This window comes from Cornus florida, unplaced genomic scaffold, assembly GCF_030987335.1.
Source record: "Cornus florida cultivar Cherokee Brave unplaced genomic scaffold, ASM3098733v1 CherokeeBrave_3.0.0_Hap2_Chr04, whole genome shotgun sequence".
NCBI classification, from domain to species: domain Eukaryota; kingdom Viridiplantae; phylum Streptophyta; class Magnoliopsida; order Cornales; family Cornaceae; genus Cornus; species Cornus florida.
The window spans coordinates 24,605,566-24,624,463 of NW_026775574.1; the positions used below are offsets into that span (position 1 = coordinate 24,605,566).

Sequence of the window (18,898 nt, forward strand, 5' to 3'; positions counted from 1 at the left end):
ATCACGCCCAAGTACCCCAACCCTGGCATCGCACCCAGATACCCAAATCCTGGCATCCCACCCAGGTCATCAAACCCTGGCATCACGCCCAAGTCATTAAACCCTGCATTACACATCACATCCCAGGCACTTAAACCTTGAAGGCCTCACCTTCAAGCCAACAAACCCTGGCATCACGTCCAGGTCATCAAACCCTGCATTGCGCATTGCATCCAGGTCAATAAACCTTGAAAGCCTTACCTTCGAGTGAGCAAGCCGTGGCATCGCGCCCAGGTTATCTAACCCTGGCATCACGCCTAGGTCATCAAACCCTACATTGCGCATCGTGTCCAGGTCGCTAAAGCTTAAAGGCCTCACCTTCGAGTCACCAAACCCTGGTATCACGATGGGTCATCAAGCCCTGGTATCGCACCAGTTCACCAAAACTCGATATCATACCAAGTTAAGTAAAACCTTGCGTAACCACCACTTTTGGGTTATTTATGCCCGGCTAACCTTCTACGAATTCTACAAAGCTCACTCGTGCAGGGGGACTAAATGTAGGTGTTGAATATATCTCACTTCACATGGCCTACATTTATTGGTTAAACGGTCAACAGACTATGCCACATCATTAACAATAGCCCACAAAGCTTAGTCAAATGGTCAACAAGCGACGCCACATCAGAAACGATGGCCCACAAGTCAAACGGTCAAATGGTTTCAGTTACGTGACACTTACCACGTCAAGATACCTCAAACAGAAGATCGAAGACTTGAAGACCTGAATTAGGAGCAAGACTCAGGATTACTTGGGATTCGAGGAGGTTCTTGGTTTGGTGGATGAAGTTCAGGGCTTGTCGAGTCGACCATCGACTTGACTCGCAGAGAGAGATATACCATTTTGACTCCCATACAATTTAGACTCATCTTATTTAACATTTATAATGTTAATGGGTCCACATGTGATGTCATATGACGACGTCATCTAATCTCTCATTTGGCCTATATAGGAGGTTCTCCAAGGCTAAGTGGAAGGAGAGCAAAAAAGAGAGGAAATTGCCTCCTAGAGATAAAGAGCTCTCATGCTCTCTCATATTGAGGCTTTCTCCATATTTTCCACACCCTCACCAAGGGAGTCAATGGTATACTATTACACTGCCATCTTCACCATCTCTCTCTAGTTTGCCTATTCTTCCACCTCTCTCAGTTTACCTTGGATTCTATTATGTTGTCTGGATCACTCAGATTTGTGTATGATATCACCATTTATATGTATTTTATTATGTTATAAAAACGAACCCCTACAATGGTCAAAAACCGTAGACAAATAAATCAAACCTCTCTTTAGAAGAAGCTTGAATATTATTGACATGATCTTTGCATGCTTAATTAAAAATCTGGTAATTATGATAATTCCCCAGCTCGTGTGAAAAGGTTGTACCAAAAGTCCTTGCCATCATGAACGCTTGAATTGTAGCCGTACACATATTCCATGGCATGAAAAGGTGACAAAGGAAATTGAAGTTGTTCCTCTGCTGTGACTGCAGGAAAATCGCTGGTGCTGCCGGAATTTTCATCAGAGAGCACCTCCGACCAGAAATTTTCATCAACTTCAGGGAAATCGTCTAGGACTTCTGCATCAGCCTCCATGCACACGTTACCGTTGTTGCTGTTATTGGTGATGACGTTGGAGATTTCGCTAAGCCAATGTTGAGGGGAATCCGGTTGGAGATCCAATGTATCCTGATTCGGATGATTCATTAAGGGTTTTGCTTCATTGATGGAGTGTAGTTTGGACTTGGAAGAGGAGTCAATTTTGTGGAGTCTCTTTTTCAAGTTGGTGTGCCACACATTTTTTATTTCATTGTCTGTACGTCCTGGCAGTCTTGCTGCAATGGCTGACCATCTGATCGAAAGATTAAGCAAAAGGAAAAAAAATAGTTGCATTAGCCATTAGCTCAAGTGTTAATTTTGTTTTGCGGTATTTTAAAAATGATGTAGAACTCGGTTCTATTGTTTGAATTGGCACATGCATGTTAATTCTCCATATTTGCATTTACCTGTTTCCTAATTTTCCATGCAAATTGATAATGGCGTCCTCTTCTTCTTTGCTGAAGTTTCCCCGTTTAATGTCCGGTCGCAAGTAATTCGTCCACCGGAGTCTACAACTCTTTCCACACCTTAATAAACCTGAGCAAAGATAGGAAGAAAAAAAAATCCATATCACACACACACACACACACACACACACACACTAGAAAAAACAATAGTCATAGCACCTGATCAAAAGTTATTTTATAATTTTAATTAAAAATTATAGAGAATTATCAAAATAAGTTTTATTTTTAAATAATTAATTAGCAACTTTTTTTTTTTTTTTTTTTTGTTTCCTCTTAGTTCAAGCATACCTCCACTGAAGTTTGAACCCCTGACCTTCCTTTGGAAAGTAGGGGCCTGGTACTGGTACCGCTAGGCCACATGCTGGTTGGTAATTAGCAACTTGTTTGAGTAATTATAATTTTAAATATTAATGAAATCAAATGTATTTTTTTTTTTTTTTTTTTTTTTTTTGCATATTCATGAATCATGAACAAATAGTATAATAAGAGTAAAAATTAAAATTTAAGGAGTTACAAAATTTTACTTAAATGATTATTAATTATGATATAAATACTAATTTTAGATAAATATTAAAATTCATAATTTTAAACAATTAGTAATAATTATAAATCATAATAAGTCAACAACATAAAATATTAAAAGATAAAAAATAGAACTTATTAAGTAACTAGGCTCTGTTTGTTTCGATGTAAAATATTCATTTTGGAAAATATTTTTCTTTTTTAGGAAAAATATTGAGATTGAGATCAATTCCATTGGGCTGGACATATAAAAAAACTTGCCGAAAATTTATGGATAAATTATTATTGTTAAATTTTAATATATATATTTTTTTCTTCGTAAATATTTTACGACAACTAAACACCAGAAAATAAAAAAATATTTTCCGAAAAATATTTTACTTCCAAACTAACGGAGCTTAAGTGTATAAAATAGTTCTAACTACTCTTTTGACTTTGGGTGTAAAGTTTTAATAGATTTTTTATTTTTTTGCTTAGACAAGGTAGCTTTATGTCACGAAGTGATTCCTAAGACACTTGGAGGATGGAAGACATGCATGCTAGTTGGCAAAGAGCAGAGTTTGACTGGGAATGGTTCAAGGGAAGAGGCGTGTAAGAGTACATGATGGTACCTCTTCAGAGTCAGGCAACTCGACTTAGTTGAGTGTGAGGAGCTTGTCGCTAGTCATGGACTTGACTATGAAGAAGGGAGTTGGTCATTCTTGCACAAACTGGTCGGGAGCTGGAGCCGTTCCCCAGATGAGACCAAGGCAGGTCGAAACCAGTCAGCATGTATCTTTGGGAGGGCAGGTTATGGTGGCTGACCAGGGCACTTGCGCGAGCTGAAACAATGCCTTGGTGCCACACGGGCCATGCAGTTGCGCGGCTGCGCCAAATCTCTAGGCCTGTGACAAATGGTATCAGAGCAGGACTTGGGGTAAAGCACGGTGGGGTGCCCACTTGTCGGTCCGGGAGGGGTCAGAGAATGAAGAAGGTGCACTAAAGCTGCGTCGATGAGGAGGAATCAATGCAGTTGGGGGGGAGAGCCTCCATCTCCCCAGGAAGAGGTGTTTGTTGAAGTTGCGCACTAGAGGGCCGGAGGGCCGCGCGCACCAAAGTTCATGCTTAGTCCTTAGGTCTGCAGGAGGCCCTTGCTTGCTCGGGATGTCACGGAGGCGACATGACGGAGAAGAGTCACGTCCTTGAGAAGTGGACGTCCCCTTGGTCCGACGCCTATGATTGGGCGAGTGCAGTGCAGGGAGCTGCACAAGGAAACGATGGTGGGAAGGCGAGCATATCACTTGGAGGCAGACTTTGGAAGGGAGTGGACGCAGTAGTGAAGCGCTGCAGGATTTGGGTGGGGGAGAGTGTCACGAACTGATTCCTAAGACATTTGAAGGATGGAAGACACACATGCTGGTTGGCAAAGAGCAGAGTTTAACTAGGAATGGTTCCAGGGAAGGGGCGTGCAGGAGCACATGATGGTACCTCTTCAGAGTTCAGGCAGGTCAACTCGGTTGAGTGCGAGAAGCTTGTCGTTGGTCATGGGCTTGACTATGAAGAAGGGAGTTGGCCATCCCTGCACAAACTGGTCGGGAGCTGGAGCCGTTCCCTTGATGAGACAAAGGCAGGTCGAAACCAGTTAGTATGTATCCTTGGGAAGGCAGGTCGTGGTGGCTGACCAGGGCGCTTGCGCGAGCTGAAGCAACGCCTTGGTGCTGCACGGGTCGTGCCGCTGCGCCAAATCTCTAGGCCCGTGACATTTAACTAACTTTTTTATCACAATATAAGTTTAACAATGAAGTGATATTAGTGGTGATAATTTAAACCAACTATTTAATAAATATTGAATCGAATAGCTAAAAAAATGAAGTATGAGACAAATATTTTGAAAAAATCACGAATATAATTGAATTTGTGACTTTGTGTACTTTGATTCTTACCTATAAAATGTAATTAGGATAGAATGATTCCTTTCTTTGGTTAAGAGAATTTGATTTCAATTATAATTGTTGATTAAAATTTTTATATATAAATTATAAATACATCAAATTAAAAAAATAAAAATTCTGACACAAAAAATTTGAAGAATATTGAAAAAAATATATTGATTTTAATGAACTATATTTTATTTAGTGAGAGATTAAACTTGTAATAGCAGAAAATAACATTACTTTTTGGATTAAATTAAGTAAAATCATATAGAAATAAATAAAAATAAATGTTATTAAATTCAATTGTTAAACTTTTTAATAGGAATTAATTATTAAACTTTTTATGTATTTCCTTGTCTAATTAGATAAACTAAATTATTTATTCTCTTTATAAATTCGCTTGCCTAAATTGGTTTCCTTTTATTAAAAAAAACTCCTAATAAATAGGTGATTTGAGTTTTATAGAAATTCTTATAAACACCTTATATTAGTTAAAAAATAAAAACTTATAATAAATAAGTAATTTGTGTTAGAATTTTAAAGAGATAAAAACATTAATTATTAATTAAACGTTTTAATAGGAATTCAATTATTAAACTTTTTAATTGGAATTCATTATTAAGCTTTTTATATATTTTGTTGTCTAATTAGGTTTCCTTTTATTAAAATACTTATAATAATTTTTTTTTAATTGTGAAAATTGAATTTTTTTTAACTTTGTCCCTCACTGTATATAATGTTTTAAAACTATATTTTGATACTATATTTATTTCTTATGCTCATTATTTTTGCTTTTTTTTGAAAAGTTAAAAACAAATTTATGGATATATAAAATAAATAAATAATTGTATAAAGGCACTTAACACCATTTTTTTTTATTTTTTTTTAGAAGTAAATATCTATATCACAACATAGCCAAAGTGAAAAATAAAATTTTAAAATTGACTAATTTGTTGTTTAAGTCTCCTAACTCTACTTATTTGTAGTTTTCTAAATAATTTTAATAGGAATTCAATTATTAAACTTTTTAATAGGAATTCATTATTAACTTTTTATATCTCTCCTTGCCTAATTAGATAAACTAAATTATTTAATGTTTTTATATATTTCCTTGTCTAATTAGGTTTCCTTTTATTTAAAAACTCATAATAAATAGGTGATTTGAGTTTTATAGAAACTCTTATAACATCTTATATTAATTAAAAAATAAAAACTCATAATAAATAGGTAATTTGTGTTACAGTTTTATATAAAAACTGATAAAAACCTTTTTTATATTAATTATTAAATATCTTTATATTTAAGAATGCCCCAAAAATAAAAAAATGGAAAAAAATTCAAAATTTTTACATACCAGCAAGACTCAAAACAAAAAATTAAGATTGAACCAAAAAATAATAATAATAAAAATTGAAAAAAAAATTTGACATATATAAAATTTTTAGCAACAAAAAATTCAAAATTTTTACATACCAACAAGACTCAAAACAATAAATTAAGATTGAACCAATAATAATAATAATAATAGAAATTGAAGAAAAAAAGAACATATAAAAAATTTTCAGCAACAAATTCAATTCAAAATTAAGTCCAACCGAAAATAAAAAAAAAACATTGAAACCCAACTCAAAATAATATATTAATAATGAACCCAAAAATAAAAAATAAAAACTGGAGAAAAAAATTACAATCAAAGAAAACTTACAAAGAGTAAAATAAAAATAAAAACTAAAGAAAAAAGAAAGAATGATACTTCTTAAAAATAACAATAATGACTCAAAATAATAATAAATTATAAATGAACCAAAAATAAAAAAATAAAAAAATGAAGAAAAAAAATCACGATCCAAAGTAAACTTACCAAATCAACCACTTATAAACATCAATTAGAAAGAAAAAAAAAATAACGCATCTAAAAAGAAAAAGTAAAGAAAAAAAATTAACAATCCAACCTTCTCAATACAACAAATTAAGAATAACAAATTTTAAATCATCCAAAGTAAACTTACAAAGAGTAAAATAAAAATAAAAACTAAAAAATAAAAAATAAAAAGAAGAATGGTACTTCTGAAAAATAAAAAAGTAAAGAAAAAAAAATAATGACTCAAAATAATAATAATAAATTAATAATGAACCAAAAATTTAAAAAAAAATAAAAAAAAAGAAGAAAAAAAAATTACAATCCAAAGTAAAAATATCAAATAAACCACTTCTAAACATCAATTATAAAGAGAAAATAAAATAAAACAAATGAACTACTTCTAAACATCATTTAGAAAGAGAAAAATAATAATAAAATGAAAGAAAAATAATAATAATAATGCTTATAAAAAGAAAAAGTAAAGAAAAAAAATTAACAATCTAAGTTAAACTTACCAGATCAATAACAACTATTACTACCTTTTCATCACGCGTAATATCACCTATTCAACACCAATTGTAAAGAGAAAAGAAAAAATACGCACACCACAAACCTAATCTAATATATATATATATATATACAAGTTATATGTGATAGAGTTTTATAAAAAATAAAATAAGTAATTTGTGGTAGAGTTTTATAAAAATTATTTTATTTTGTCTAATTAGATTTTCTTTTATTTAAATTTTATTAGGTAATTAATAAATATTTTTTTTTGAAACAAATAGATATATAGGTAATTTGAATTTTATTAGGTAATTTGAAAGTGATGATTAAGCTTGAGTTAAATTTTCTTAGGTTTATAAAAATTCTTTTTATATCAATTAATAAATATTTATATATATATATATACATAAATATTAAAACTCTTTGCACTTTTGAAATGTTGAAATACTGAAATTCTTAACACTTTTAATAATAATATAGATATATAAATATTCATGAAAGATAACAGAAGTTCAATTATGTGAAATTTCAAATACCCAAAACTACAAGTTTGATTATAAGTCCAAAACACATTAGTGAGCACGTAAGTGACAAAGTTTACAAATGCTATTTTTCTTTTGGGTTAAATAAATGAACTAACATACGACCAAATATACAATCAAAGACTTGATTAATTTGTATGTAGAGAGACCAGAATTTTAAATACATTAGAGTTTCACAATAATTACATACCGGCATGTTTAGGAAGTGCCCTCCAATTGGTGTGGCCATATTGGTCAATGTAATTGATCAATATGCGGTCTTCTTCGCGTGTCCATGAACCTTTCTTCAGTCCCATCTTCTCGCAGCATGGAGCTCTTACCATCTTAAATTGATTGATTCTCAGATGGATATATATATATATATGGACTAGTTGTATTAAATCTTCAGTACTCTCCGTGTTGAGAGACTCAGAGCTCAAAATGATGTGAAAGCTATTTATAAAAAGAGACTCCACCTCGGAAACTGTGCTCGCAGCATATATATATATATATATATATATATATGTATGTATGTATCATGTATGTATGTATAGTCTAAGATTAACATTTCAAAGGCATGCACCGCCCTCTCTCTGTATGTGAACAGAAAAGGCACCCACATGGATGTCTACAGTGTTCAAGGATTAATTTTGGGAAAAACTCAAAATCACTACTCTCACTCATAAATACTTTTCTTTGAAGATCCTCGCCAACGTATTGTACGGTGTTGACCGACGATGATTGTTTCATACAAAATTGTGTAAACTCTAATCGCTAGCATTTAGCATAATTACAGTACAGGACATCAAAGATCCAAACTCAATTTTATTTTTTTACCTAAAAAACAAAATGAAAAAGGAAAATGCCTTCCAATAAAAAAAAGGACACATGCACCTTTCGTGACACTACAGTGAGAATTTTGTAAAAAGTACTACTATTATAAACATACAAACAAATACCCGTGAATTATAAAAAATTTGCATGTGCCGATGAATAAAATATAAACCTCTAAATTATTAATAACTTGTAAATAAGGCATTCCTACGGTTGTTACGTGTCAAATTTAAATTCATATGAAAACCTCTAAACTATAAGAAATTTGCATGTTATTTCTGGAGTCTGGAATATGGGGCATTATACAAATTTTTTATACTTCATGGCGGTTTTATAAAATTCAAAAGAATAAATTCCCATTTTTAATGTGTTACAATGCTTTGACAGTCTACTTTCTAACAATAAGTTGAAGAAAGGGACTAGTATTGCAAAATTTTAATACTCACGGTTTATATAGTGTGGTTATTTGCATTTTTGTTTTCCTATAGTTTAAGAGTAATGATATTGTGTTTGATCAAATTGGTCTACTTCTACTTTCTGTCATGTAATTAATCTAAATCATTGATATTTTACTTGCGGTTAAAGATGCCAAAAATAAATATGGAAAGAGTAACGAAATTTTGAAGTTTATTTATTTATTTATTATTATTATTATTTTTTCAAAACTTAAAATATATATTGAAAAAAAAAAAAATGAACTTAACAGGAAGTTGGATAATGAACATGGCGTTACAACTAGGAGAGGGTAGGACTTGAGGAGAAGATCCGTTGGGAGGCCGTACTTTGTAACGAACTTTTGAGGTTTTTTTTTTTTTTTTTTTTTTTTTTTTTTTTTTTTTTTTTAATCAAATCCCCAAAAGATACAATATAAAGAAGTATATTGCAAAAAAAAAAAAAAAAAAAAAAAAACATGAATACATATACTTTCAATCTTATTCTCTTCAAACAAACATATACGTTTATATGTATTTTCCCTTTTGATTTTATGAACCAATAGAGACTTCTCAATACTTTATTTTCCCTTTAATTTTGCAAAGCAAAAAAGAGAGAACCGTGAGTCAGAGAAAGAAATAATCAAGAATAAAGAAAATGAATAGATAAATCACAGAGATAAAGAGGGATGATGAAAACCTCTTCAGTTTCTTTCCATATTTATTTTTATTTTTGGTATCTTTAATGCACAAATAAAATATAAACTATTTAGGTAATTACATGGCAGTTACACTAGGATTCGAATTAGGAGTAGGTCAATTTGATCGGACATAGTAATTACTCATAGTTTAAAGGGTTTTTTTGCTACCTTAGAAAAAAAAAAAAAAAAAAAAAAAAAAAAAAAAAAAAAAAAAAAAAAAGGAAAGCCACAATTTTTGTCAAAAACGAGGTTAAAATAATTTTTTTTTTGGGGAAGTTAAGAGAAAAATATAGAAGTTTAACTTGATGAGGTCAAAGTGTCACCAAATAGTTCAAGTTTAACTTTTCTCCCGTTCAAAATAAAATTTCACGAAATTTTCATAATGGGGTCATGCTTCTTTTCCCATTTTATATAAAAGTACCTAATTGAATGCTTATGATGTTTGTAACCTAAGTCACATAAGGGGAGCACCAAAGTCTAAAAATTTTGAGAGTGTGAGTGTCCATATATTTACTTATATATATTTATTTAGTTAAAAAAATTATAATTATAATTTATTAAATATTTTTTTATGAATTTTTAAATATTAAATAATATATTTTTATAATTATTTTTATTAATGAATTATATTTTGACTCTGATTATTACTCCCTCCTTCCATATTAGTCCTCCACTTTTATTATTAGGATTTTTTAAGGAATTATGAAATTAATGCATTGTTCAAATTTTTTTCCCTTTAAAATTATCAAGTTGTTATTTTAAATTTAAACGTGTTTATTACTCGATTTGAGATTTTTTAAAATTTAAAGGATAATTAGGGAAAGATAGCATTATTCTGCTTTGACTTTTCATACTTAAATTGAAAGATTGACTACTAATATGGAATAAATGGAGTATTAAATAATCAATCAATTATGCATTCAGTATACAAACATGCGTGTGTGCATAGTATAACTTTCTGCATACAATTCATGAATTATAAATCTGAATTCGCGAATTAAAAATTTGAGTTCGTAAATTTAGAACCAATTTGCTCCCAATTAGCAATTTCCGTACAGAGCGCATGAACGACTATCCTTTTAATTAATGAATTATGTGACTTAGCTTTTCATCCTTTTGGAGAGAGATTATTAAAGAGAAAATCAAAGAAAATCGCATTCAACCATACCACTTGTGACTGGAAACTTGGAGAAAAATCAGTTACACTTTAAATTTTTTCTTCAAATAGAGTGGTTATTTAAACTGAAAAAAAGTGAAAAATCTATATCTGTGTTTTTGTATATTGACTAATATTTTGACTAAATGTTGCATGATTATAATATATATTATAATATACTGGATTGAATGATGTGTAAAAACAACAAATCAAGCGGACAGCAATAAAACTACAACAATTGAAGACTTTTTCGATAATAAAACCACGTACAAAGAAAAAACAGTGATTGATTTCCACCTACCTAAATAAGAGGATGCAATTACTTCCAAAGAAAACGAGTCAATGACAAGTGTGATGTTTATTCTTTGGGAGTGGTAGAAATTTTGTCATGAGAAAAGTTTAATCCTTTACGAATGCCTATATGTGGTGTGTCTCATATCTAGTTGCACAAAAATGGTGAAATAATATGCGACTAAATTTGAATATATAGAATGCCATTATTACTATTAATTATTAATATAGTTAGAGTAAGTAAGAATCGTCTTACGTCTTAAGGGAAAGGAAACGTATTTTTGCTTGAAAATCAATGTTGGATTAGTAGGTCGAGTGATTAAAAGATGATTGGTGGTTGGATTATTCTACCATTTAAGCTAAATAAATGCAATGTAAATTAACTAAAACAAATATGAGGTATAGAGAATATGACAGAGGAGTCTTGGGTTATAGAGTTTACCACTAAGTATTACTTTTCTAGACATTCAATATTTGATGGATTAAGGGGATTATGTGTTGTAAATGAAAGTGTGTGCTATTAATTGAATATCAAGTATGGATGGCCAAGTAAGCATACATTGTCTAGTCAATCTAATGAGTAGCACAACATATCAAATTAAGTCATTAATCCTTCCATAAGTCCATAATTAATGCACACTTATCAAATTAGAGAAATATACTACTGCATTCATAAGCATGGAATATTAAATAACAAGCATGGATTGTCCACCTATCTAAGAAAGTAAGGTAATTACACTACAACTAAGCTAATGACATGAAAATTAAACTAATTAAACTAAGGAGGTGGAATAATCTATCAAGAAATAAGTATGAACCATCAAATAAATCACAAGAGTAATCTATTTAAGCACTATGCCTTGACTACTACTAGATTCATAATATCAACACACATAGACATGCATCAATGCCACAAAATGTAGAGATACACACATGAACATTTATTTTAGCATACATAAACATATGGATAGAACTAAATGATCAATTGGAAGTATTAAATCACACAAATCATTATAGAAACAAGATATATATACATATATATATATATATAAAAGATGTCAAGACAATAATTACAACACAAATCCCTATTAATTACAAAACATCAAAGTCTATGAGGCATGCTTAGGGCTATCTCTAGCCCCAAGAAAATGGTTTAGTCACTCATTGATATTATCATCTAACCCTCAAAGGCTATCTCTATGGTAGAAATCATCCTCTTCCTTTTGAGTTTTTGGTAAAAACCCTAGATGAGTGGAAGAATTTTCCCCAAATGGTGTATTTCTCTCTCTAATCTCTAGCCTCCTCCAAAACTAATCAACCTCTCTCTCTCTCTCTTTTACTCAAAATAGCCAAAACCCTTATATAGGTAGCTCAAATGTCAGACCCAATGGTCAGACCTCATGCACTAAGACTCTCAAATGATTACACCACGAGCATACCTTTAAGTTGGTTGAGATATTTTTGGGAAAATGACAAAAGTGGTAGGTGCCCCATAAGATCAAAAGTGTTCGATCGATCGAAGAAAAGGTTGAATCGATCGAAAGGGAAAATTTCCTGAAGATAAGGACAAAAGGCTCGATCCATCATGACATGGTTAGGACGATTACAGTGTAATAGATCGGATTCTGGTTTGATCAATCGAATAAGGCTTCTTCACCAATTTTGCTTCCGCTTTGCTCCTTTCTTCCACTAAGCTCAAGACTGCTTCTTCAAATGCTCTAATTCAGCTGAATTGACTTATTTTGGAGATAAGTACCTGAAAAGGGAAATAACATGAAATTAGACTAAAATGGGAAAATAAGATAGAATAAGGTCCTAGAACATTCAAGCTTAAGGGGTTTAAATGCGTACTTTTCAGCGCTTATCACACTCCCAAACTTAAATATTGCTAATCCCTAGCAATGAACTACAAAGAAAATAAAGAAATTAACAACTATACAACTATGAACTAGAAAGTAATAAATGAATAACGCCACTTTCGTAAGGAACACGATTGCATTTAGTGCATGCAACAAGCCTTTTAAACCCCTAGGTTACCCTTAGTGGATAAGTGAAGTCTCGCGAGGGTTTCCAGAAATGATACCCATAAACATTAAGCTCTTTCTCACTAAAGAGGCATCAATATTCCAAACAAGTATTGGGAGAAAACTACCTCAAGTATGCAATTTTTCAACCATTTCCAAGCAATCTCCCAAAATCTCAATAGTAAACAAATATATATGGTCCTCCACACATCAAGACAATGATCATGTAAATCAAAACAACTCTAGAATCCTTTTTAAGTGAACCGGTATCAAATATGTTACTATCTAAGCTAACTAAAAAAATGATCACATCCGGTCTCAAGCTAGCACACAAATCTAGTACCGATCATCAAGACAAAGAATGGATCTTTTATTAAAGCTTTATTCAACTAGGTGCGCTTATTCTTCTTACATGATTTTTTTTTTTTTTTTTTCCCTCTAATCCTAAGGATCAAAGATGGAATCATAGTGCAATGTGTTGATCTATTAAGCTTTCTAGCGATCCATGAGGTCGAATGTTAAGTCAATGACTCCCAAATTGGACGGCTTTAGGGCATTAGGTGTTTAAACATCCCTAAGAATTTACAAGCTTAAATCAACTAGGCTACAAATTAAAACAATCTCCATCTAATCATTTCCCACTTCTCACCTTTTGGGAGAAGTGTTTTTTTTTTTTTGTTTTTTAATTTTTATTTATAGTTATTAACCTAGAGTTTGGGCTCTCCACCTTTCAGTACGAGAAATTCAGTGCTTGATGAGGCTAGAATCCTGGCTACTTAGTTAAAGGGGTTGTTATCTACCCTTATCAAGAATGAAAGTTTTCAATGCATTACTAGCTCAATTGGGATATAACCAAATCAATAATCAACAAAGCATGTGCCCCACAAATGAATGCTAGTGTGCGTCTGTGCTAGTGTAGAATCTTAGAGTGAATCTCAAAATAATCACAAAATCAGGATGATGTGGACCACAAAAGCAAGCATGATATCAATCTTTTGAAAAATTTACTCCTAAATGGCATCCACAAAGCATATGATGAGCACTGAAAAGTGCGTATTTAAACCCCTTAAGCTTAGGCATTCTAGTACTTTTATCTATCTTACTTTACCGTTTTAGATTGATTTCGTATTATTTTTTTTTTCAGGCACTTATCCCGAAAATAAGCTAACTTAGCAAAATAAGAGCTTAATTGAAGCAATTATGGGATTAATCAAAGAAAGGAGCAAAGTGAAAAAAGAAGGAGGCAAATGAAGCCAAAGGTGGCAAGCAGCAAAGTTCGATCGATCCAAGTTCAAGGTTCGATCGATCGAACAATGATCGATCTCAGCATTTCAAGATAGATCCAAGCCTTGACCCAAAAGCATAAAGTCCAAAAGTTCGATCGATCCAACACCATCCTTCGATCGATCGAACACTTTTGTCCTTATTCAAAAGATTCATCCTATCAACAGCTGTACCACCTACTAACCACTTTTGTCCTTTTCCCATAAATATCTCCCATAAATATCTCGGATTTATCTTTTTCCAAAAAGCTCAGCCAGTTGGATCGATCCAGCCTAAGTTCGATCGATCTCACTTACCTTCAATCGATCCAAGTTCAAGGTTCGATCGATCGAACTTCCTCTAGTGCGAAAAAGTTAAAATTCCATCTCATTGAAAGTTGTCTTTTATCCAATCATTAGGGAATATTGTGTGCACGACCCCAGCTCATTTTGGGTGTCATTTTAACCTACCTATATAAGGATAAGGATTGCTTTTTCAAGGGGGAGCCAATTTAATTTTGCATATCATCTTTTGGAGAAGAAGTTTAGAGGAAGAGAAGGCTAGAGACACCATTGGAGACTCTTCATCAACAAGGAGCAAATTTCAACCATGGAATTAGCCCTTGAGGGTTGGAGCATCATCACCATGAGTGGCTAGACATCCTCTTGGGGCTAGAGTTAGCCCCAAGCATGCTTTCTATATCTTAATCTTGTGTATTATTGAGGGATTAGTGTTGTAATTAATGTTTTGACACTTTTATACATATAAATCTTGTTTATTCAATGATTTATGTGGTTTAATGCTTCCAATCAATCATTTCATTCTATCCGTATGTCTATGTATGCTAGAATAGATGTTCATGTGTTTACCTCTATTTCTTGTGTAATTGATGCATGTCTATGTGTATTAATGCTATGGATTTAGGGATTGTCGAAACATTGTGCTTAAAAGAATACTCTTGTGATTTTCTAGATGGTCCATGCTCACTTCTTGATGGATTATGTCTCTTCCTTAGCTTAGTTAGTTTAATTTCATGCCACTAGTTTAATTGTAGTGTAGTGATAGCATAATTGTTAGATGAGAGGACAATCCATGCTAGTTGTTTGGTGTTCCATACTTTTGAATGCAAGTAGCATATGTCTCTAACCTTGTGGTGTGTTTGGCTTGTGAACTTAATGAAAGGATTAATGACTTGCTAGATATGTTGTGCTTCTCACATGCTATTTAGACAATATATACTTAATTACTAGATATATTGTGCTTTTCACATGTTGATTAGACAATGTATGCTTAAATTGGTCACCCTTGCTAATTGAATCAACCAAGCACATATACACAAATATTGCAACACACTTTACCCTCATTAGTCACTAGTTGGAAGTGTAGAAAAGCATTGCTTGGTGGTGACCTCTAAACCCCAAGATCTCTTTCTCTCTCTTACTTACTCTTGTTACATTCAATCACTTAGTTTAATTTAGTTGCTCTCTAGTTTACTTAACCAACCAACCATTTGTTGATTACTCGACCTACTGACCCTAGTTGCCTTTTCACAATCAAGTACGACTCCAATCCCTTGGGACAACCCCTTCTCATTTATACTACATAGTATAGGTGTTAAGCGGTTTATAAATTTAACTATGATGCCCACTTGACACTAATTTCCAAACTCAAGGTGTTGTGCATTATTTTGTGCACACCTAGGGGAGAGCACCAGCATATAAGGAGTATTGGACTCTCAAGTCAAGCAATTTTTAAATTTTAAGTATCATGGTCCTCAAAAGATTAAAATCATCGCTAACAAGGATTTCACATCTCAATTATATAATTAAAGCTCAACTTTAAGTAAAGTGCAACAAAGATACCTCACCCCCAAACTTAAACCGCACATTGTCCTCAATGTGCAATGAGAACAATGGAAAAGATGGAAAGAGTATACTGTGGTGGCGAAAACATGAAACCCAACAATGATCCACTATGAAAAAGGGTCTCCCCCAAACTTGGAATCAACAACCTATTCGAATAACCACACTAGCAAACTCACATCAAATATCAAATGGGATAAGGATAATCAAACCATGCATTCTCAGGAATATAACACAAGATGCAAGAGAGATATGAGATCAAGCCCAAAAGAAAATATAAAAGTAACATGACTACACAAAAGGGCACAATGGTGAAATAATTTTTATTTTATTTTATTTTTAAGAAATACGATCGATCGAATAATGATCGATCGAAATTCGATCGATCTGACACCTGAAAACCTGCAGACACATTCGAACGATAGATAGAGAGATGAAATTTTCAGAGTTTCAAAATTTTTCTAAGTATCGAATTGAGATCGATCGAAGGGATAACTGGGATCGATCGAATGGTACTTGGATCGATCGGAGAGAAAATTCAAACGGTGGACAGAGAGGTGAAATATGCAGAAAAAGTTCGAACGATGGGACAGAGAAGTGATTTTCTACCTGCAGAGAGGTTCGATCGTGTAGACACTAAAATTTTAGTGGGCTTTGGTTTTGACAAATGGACCCATTAAATATGGGCCTAATGTTTAATTAAGTTATTTAATTGGCCAAGTTTAGTCCACTTAAATTATTTAATTAGTCCAGCCCAGATGGTTAAATAAACAGATAATTATTTCTAATAAAATATATTTGGAATAATTATTTTTAAGGATAATTGTCATAATATAATCGGCCCGGCCCAGATATAATTTTATCCTTATCAAGAGATGACACGTGTCATCATCCTATCAACCCAAGAAGCCTATAAATAGAGGCCTGGAGGATAAAGGAAGGGACACAAAATTGAGAGTCAAGAAATCTAGAGACTCAAAAATCTAGAAGGTCCATAAATTGAGGGAATCAGAAATTCAGAGGGCAAACCTGAAGGCGAAGAACACCAAGCACATCCAAAGTCGTGCCGTTCTTCACCAAATTAAACAAATCCTCTCTGAAGACGAAGAACAACAAGCACATCAAATTATGCTGTTCTTCATCCAAATTTCACGGTGATCAACAACAAGCACAGCTAAAGACGTGCCGTTCTTCATCCAAATTCTACGGTGATTCAAGATCAAGCTCGTGCAGCCCTTGGATCCAACCAAACAAAAAGGAGATTGAATTAGAGGACTTTAGTCTTTGGAATATTATTACAGAGGATTGTACTCTATCTTTATAAATTAATAAAATATTCTATTTGCTCCCGTATTTTGTCTTTATTTGCAGAGAACAAAATTTGTGTGTACAAATTTTTGGCACACCCAGTGGGATATCCTCTGCCTCTCATCTCTTTCTCCTGTATCAAATCCTTAACAAATTCATCGTCAGATTCTATGACTTCCAATAAGATTCAGACAAAGAGCAAGAATACCACCGAAGACATCGCGGTCATGACGGATAACATCAATACCATCACAAAAGGTGGTAAGAAGGTTGCAACTTCATCAAGTGGTACAAACACGTCGGCAAGTTTAATGATGTGGAGCATGGCTAAATCATCCATTCCTGCCAAAAGACAGCACGATGCAATGAGAGTTAATTCTGCCAAATCTATCAAAGTAACAACTCAAACTCATACCGCCTTCACCTTGCTGGGGGCAAGAAGGAAGGTTTTTACAACCTCAAAGGTAAATCCAGTCACAAGTTCAAGTTCCACCTCGCTGGGGGTAAGGAGGAAGGCTCCTACAACCTCAAAGATTGTTCCAGTCACAAGTTCAAGTTCAAGTTCAAGTTCAGGGCTGGTCCACCCAAGGCCAAAGATTTTTTCTGACTCCATCTCTATGCCAGTCATGATGACGAGTACTACCTCGTACGAAGAGCAATTGATGATTATGGCCAGTACAATTGAAAGATTACAACACTCTCTCAAGGAGCAAGATCTAAAAATTGCCTCGCTGACAGAAAAGTTAAAATTGCATGATGACAATACTGAGTCAAGCAAAGGCTGAATTTCTCATTCTAATTCCATGCCAGAGAACACTCTAATTGATGATCAAAATGACGTGTCCGCCAATTCAACAATTGATGCTGCCTCCGTCACCTCACTTTCTATCCAATAACTTTAAGACATGATAGTGAATTGTATAAGAGAATAATACAGTGGCATTCCTCAAAGTGATCGCATGTACTCAAAGCCTTACACAGAAAGAATTGACATCTTAAAAATGCCGGTTGGGTATCAACCTCCAAAGCTTCAACAATTTGACAGAAAAGGCAATCCCAAGCAATATGTCGCACACTTTGTAGAAACTTGCGACAATGTTGGTACAAATGGAGATCTTTTTGTCAAGTAATTCGTTCGTTCCCTCAAAGGGAATGCATTTGATTGGTACATAGACCTCAAAGCTAGAGGTATTGACAGTTGGGAGCAGATGGAACAAGAATTTCTCAACCGTTTCTATAGCACTCGTCGTACTGTAAGTATGTTGGAGCTTACAAACATAAAACAGATGAAGGGTGAACCCGTGGTTAACTACATCAATCGTTGGCGAGCTCTAAGTCTTGACTGCAAAGATCGTTTGTCTGAAATTTCTGCAGTTGAAGCGTGTATGCAAGGCATACGCTAGGAGCTTCTTTACATCCTACAAGGGATTAAGCCTCGCACATTTGAAGAGCTTGTTACTTGAGCCCACGACATGGAGCTTAGCATGGAAAATCATGGTGCTAGAGAAGATGTTCCTGATATATCCGACAACTTTCAAGAAGATGAGAGAAGTGAATCCGAAGAAGAAGACAATATACTTCCTAACTCAAATGACGAAATAG

General features: G+C 33.2%; 2 protein-coding genes across 2 annotated transcripts; one reads left to right on the plus strand and one right to left on the minus strand.

The window, feature by feature from the left end:
* Positions 1–1,282: 1,282 nt before the first annotated feature.
* Positions 1,283–7,770, minus strand: LOC132302212 (transcription factor MYB14-like). Its single transcript, XM_059799080.1, has 3 exons — positions 7,638–7,770; positions 2,043–2,172; positions 1,283–1,888 (listed from the first exon to the last, which is right to left on the minus strand). The coding sequence occupies exons 1-3, from the start codon at positions 7,768–7,770 to the stop codon at positions 1,387–1,389; spliced, it is 765 nt and encodes a 254-aa protein (XP_059655063.1). The 3' UTR covers positions 1,283–1,386.
* Positions 7,771–17,466: 9,696 nt separating this feature from the next.
* On the plus strand, positions 17,467–18,081 carry LOC132304847 (cell wall integrity and stress response component 2-like). The gene has a single exon (XM_059802555.1). It carries the CDS (start codon positions 17,467–17,469, stop codon positions 18,079–18,081), a length of 615 nt encoding a protein of 204 aa, XP_059658538.1.
* The last annotated feature ends 817 nt before the right edge of the window (positions 18,082–18,898 follow it).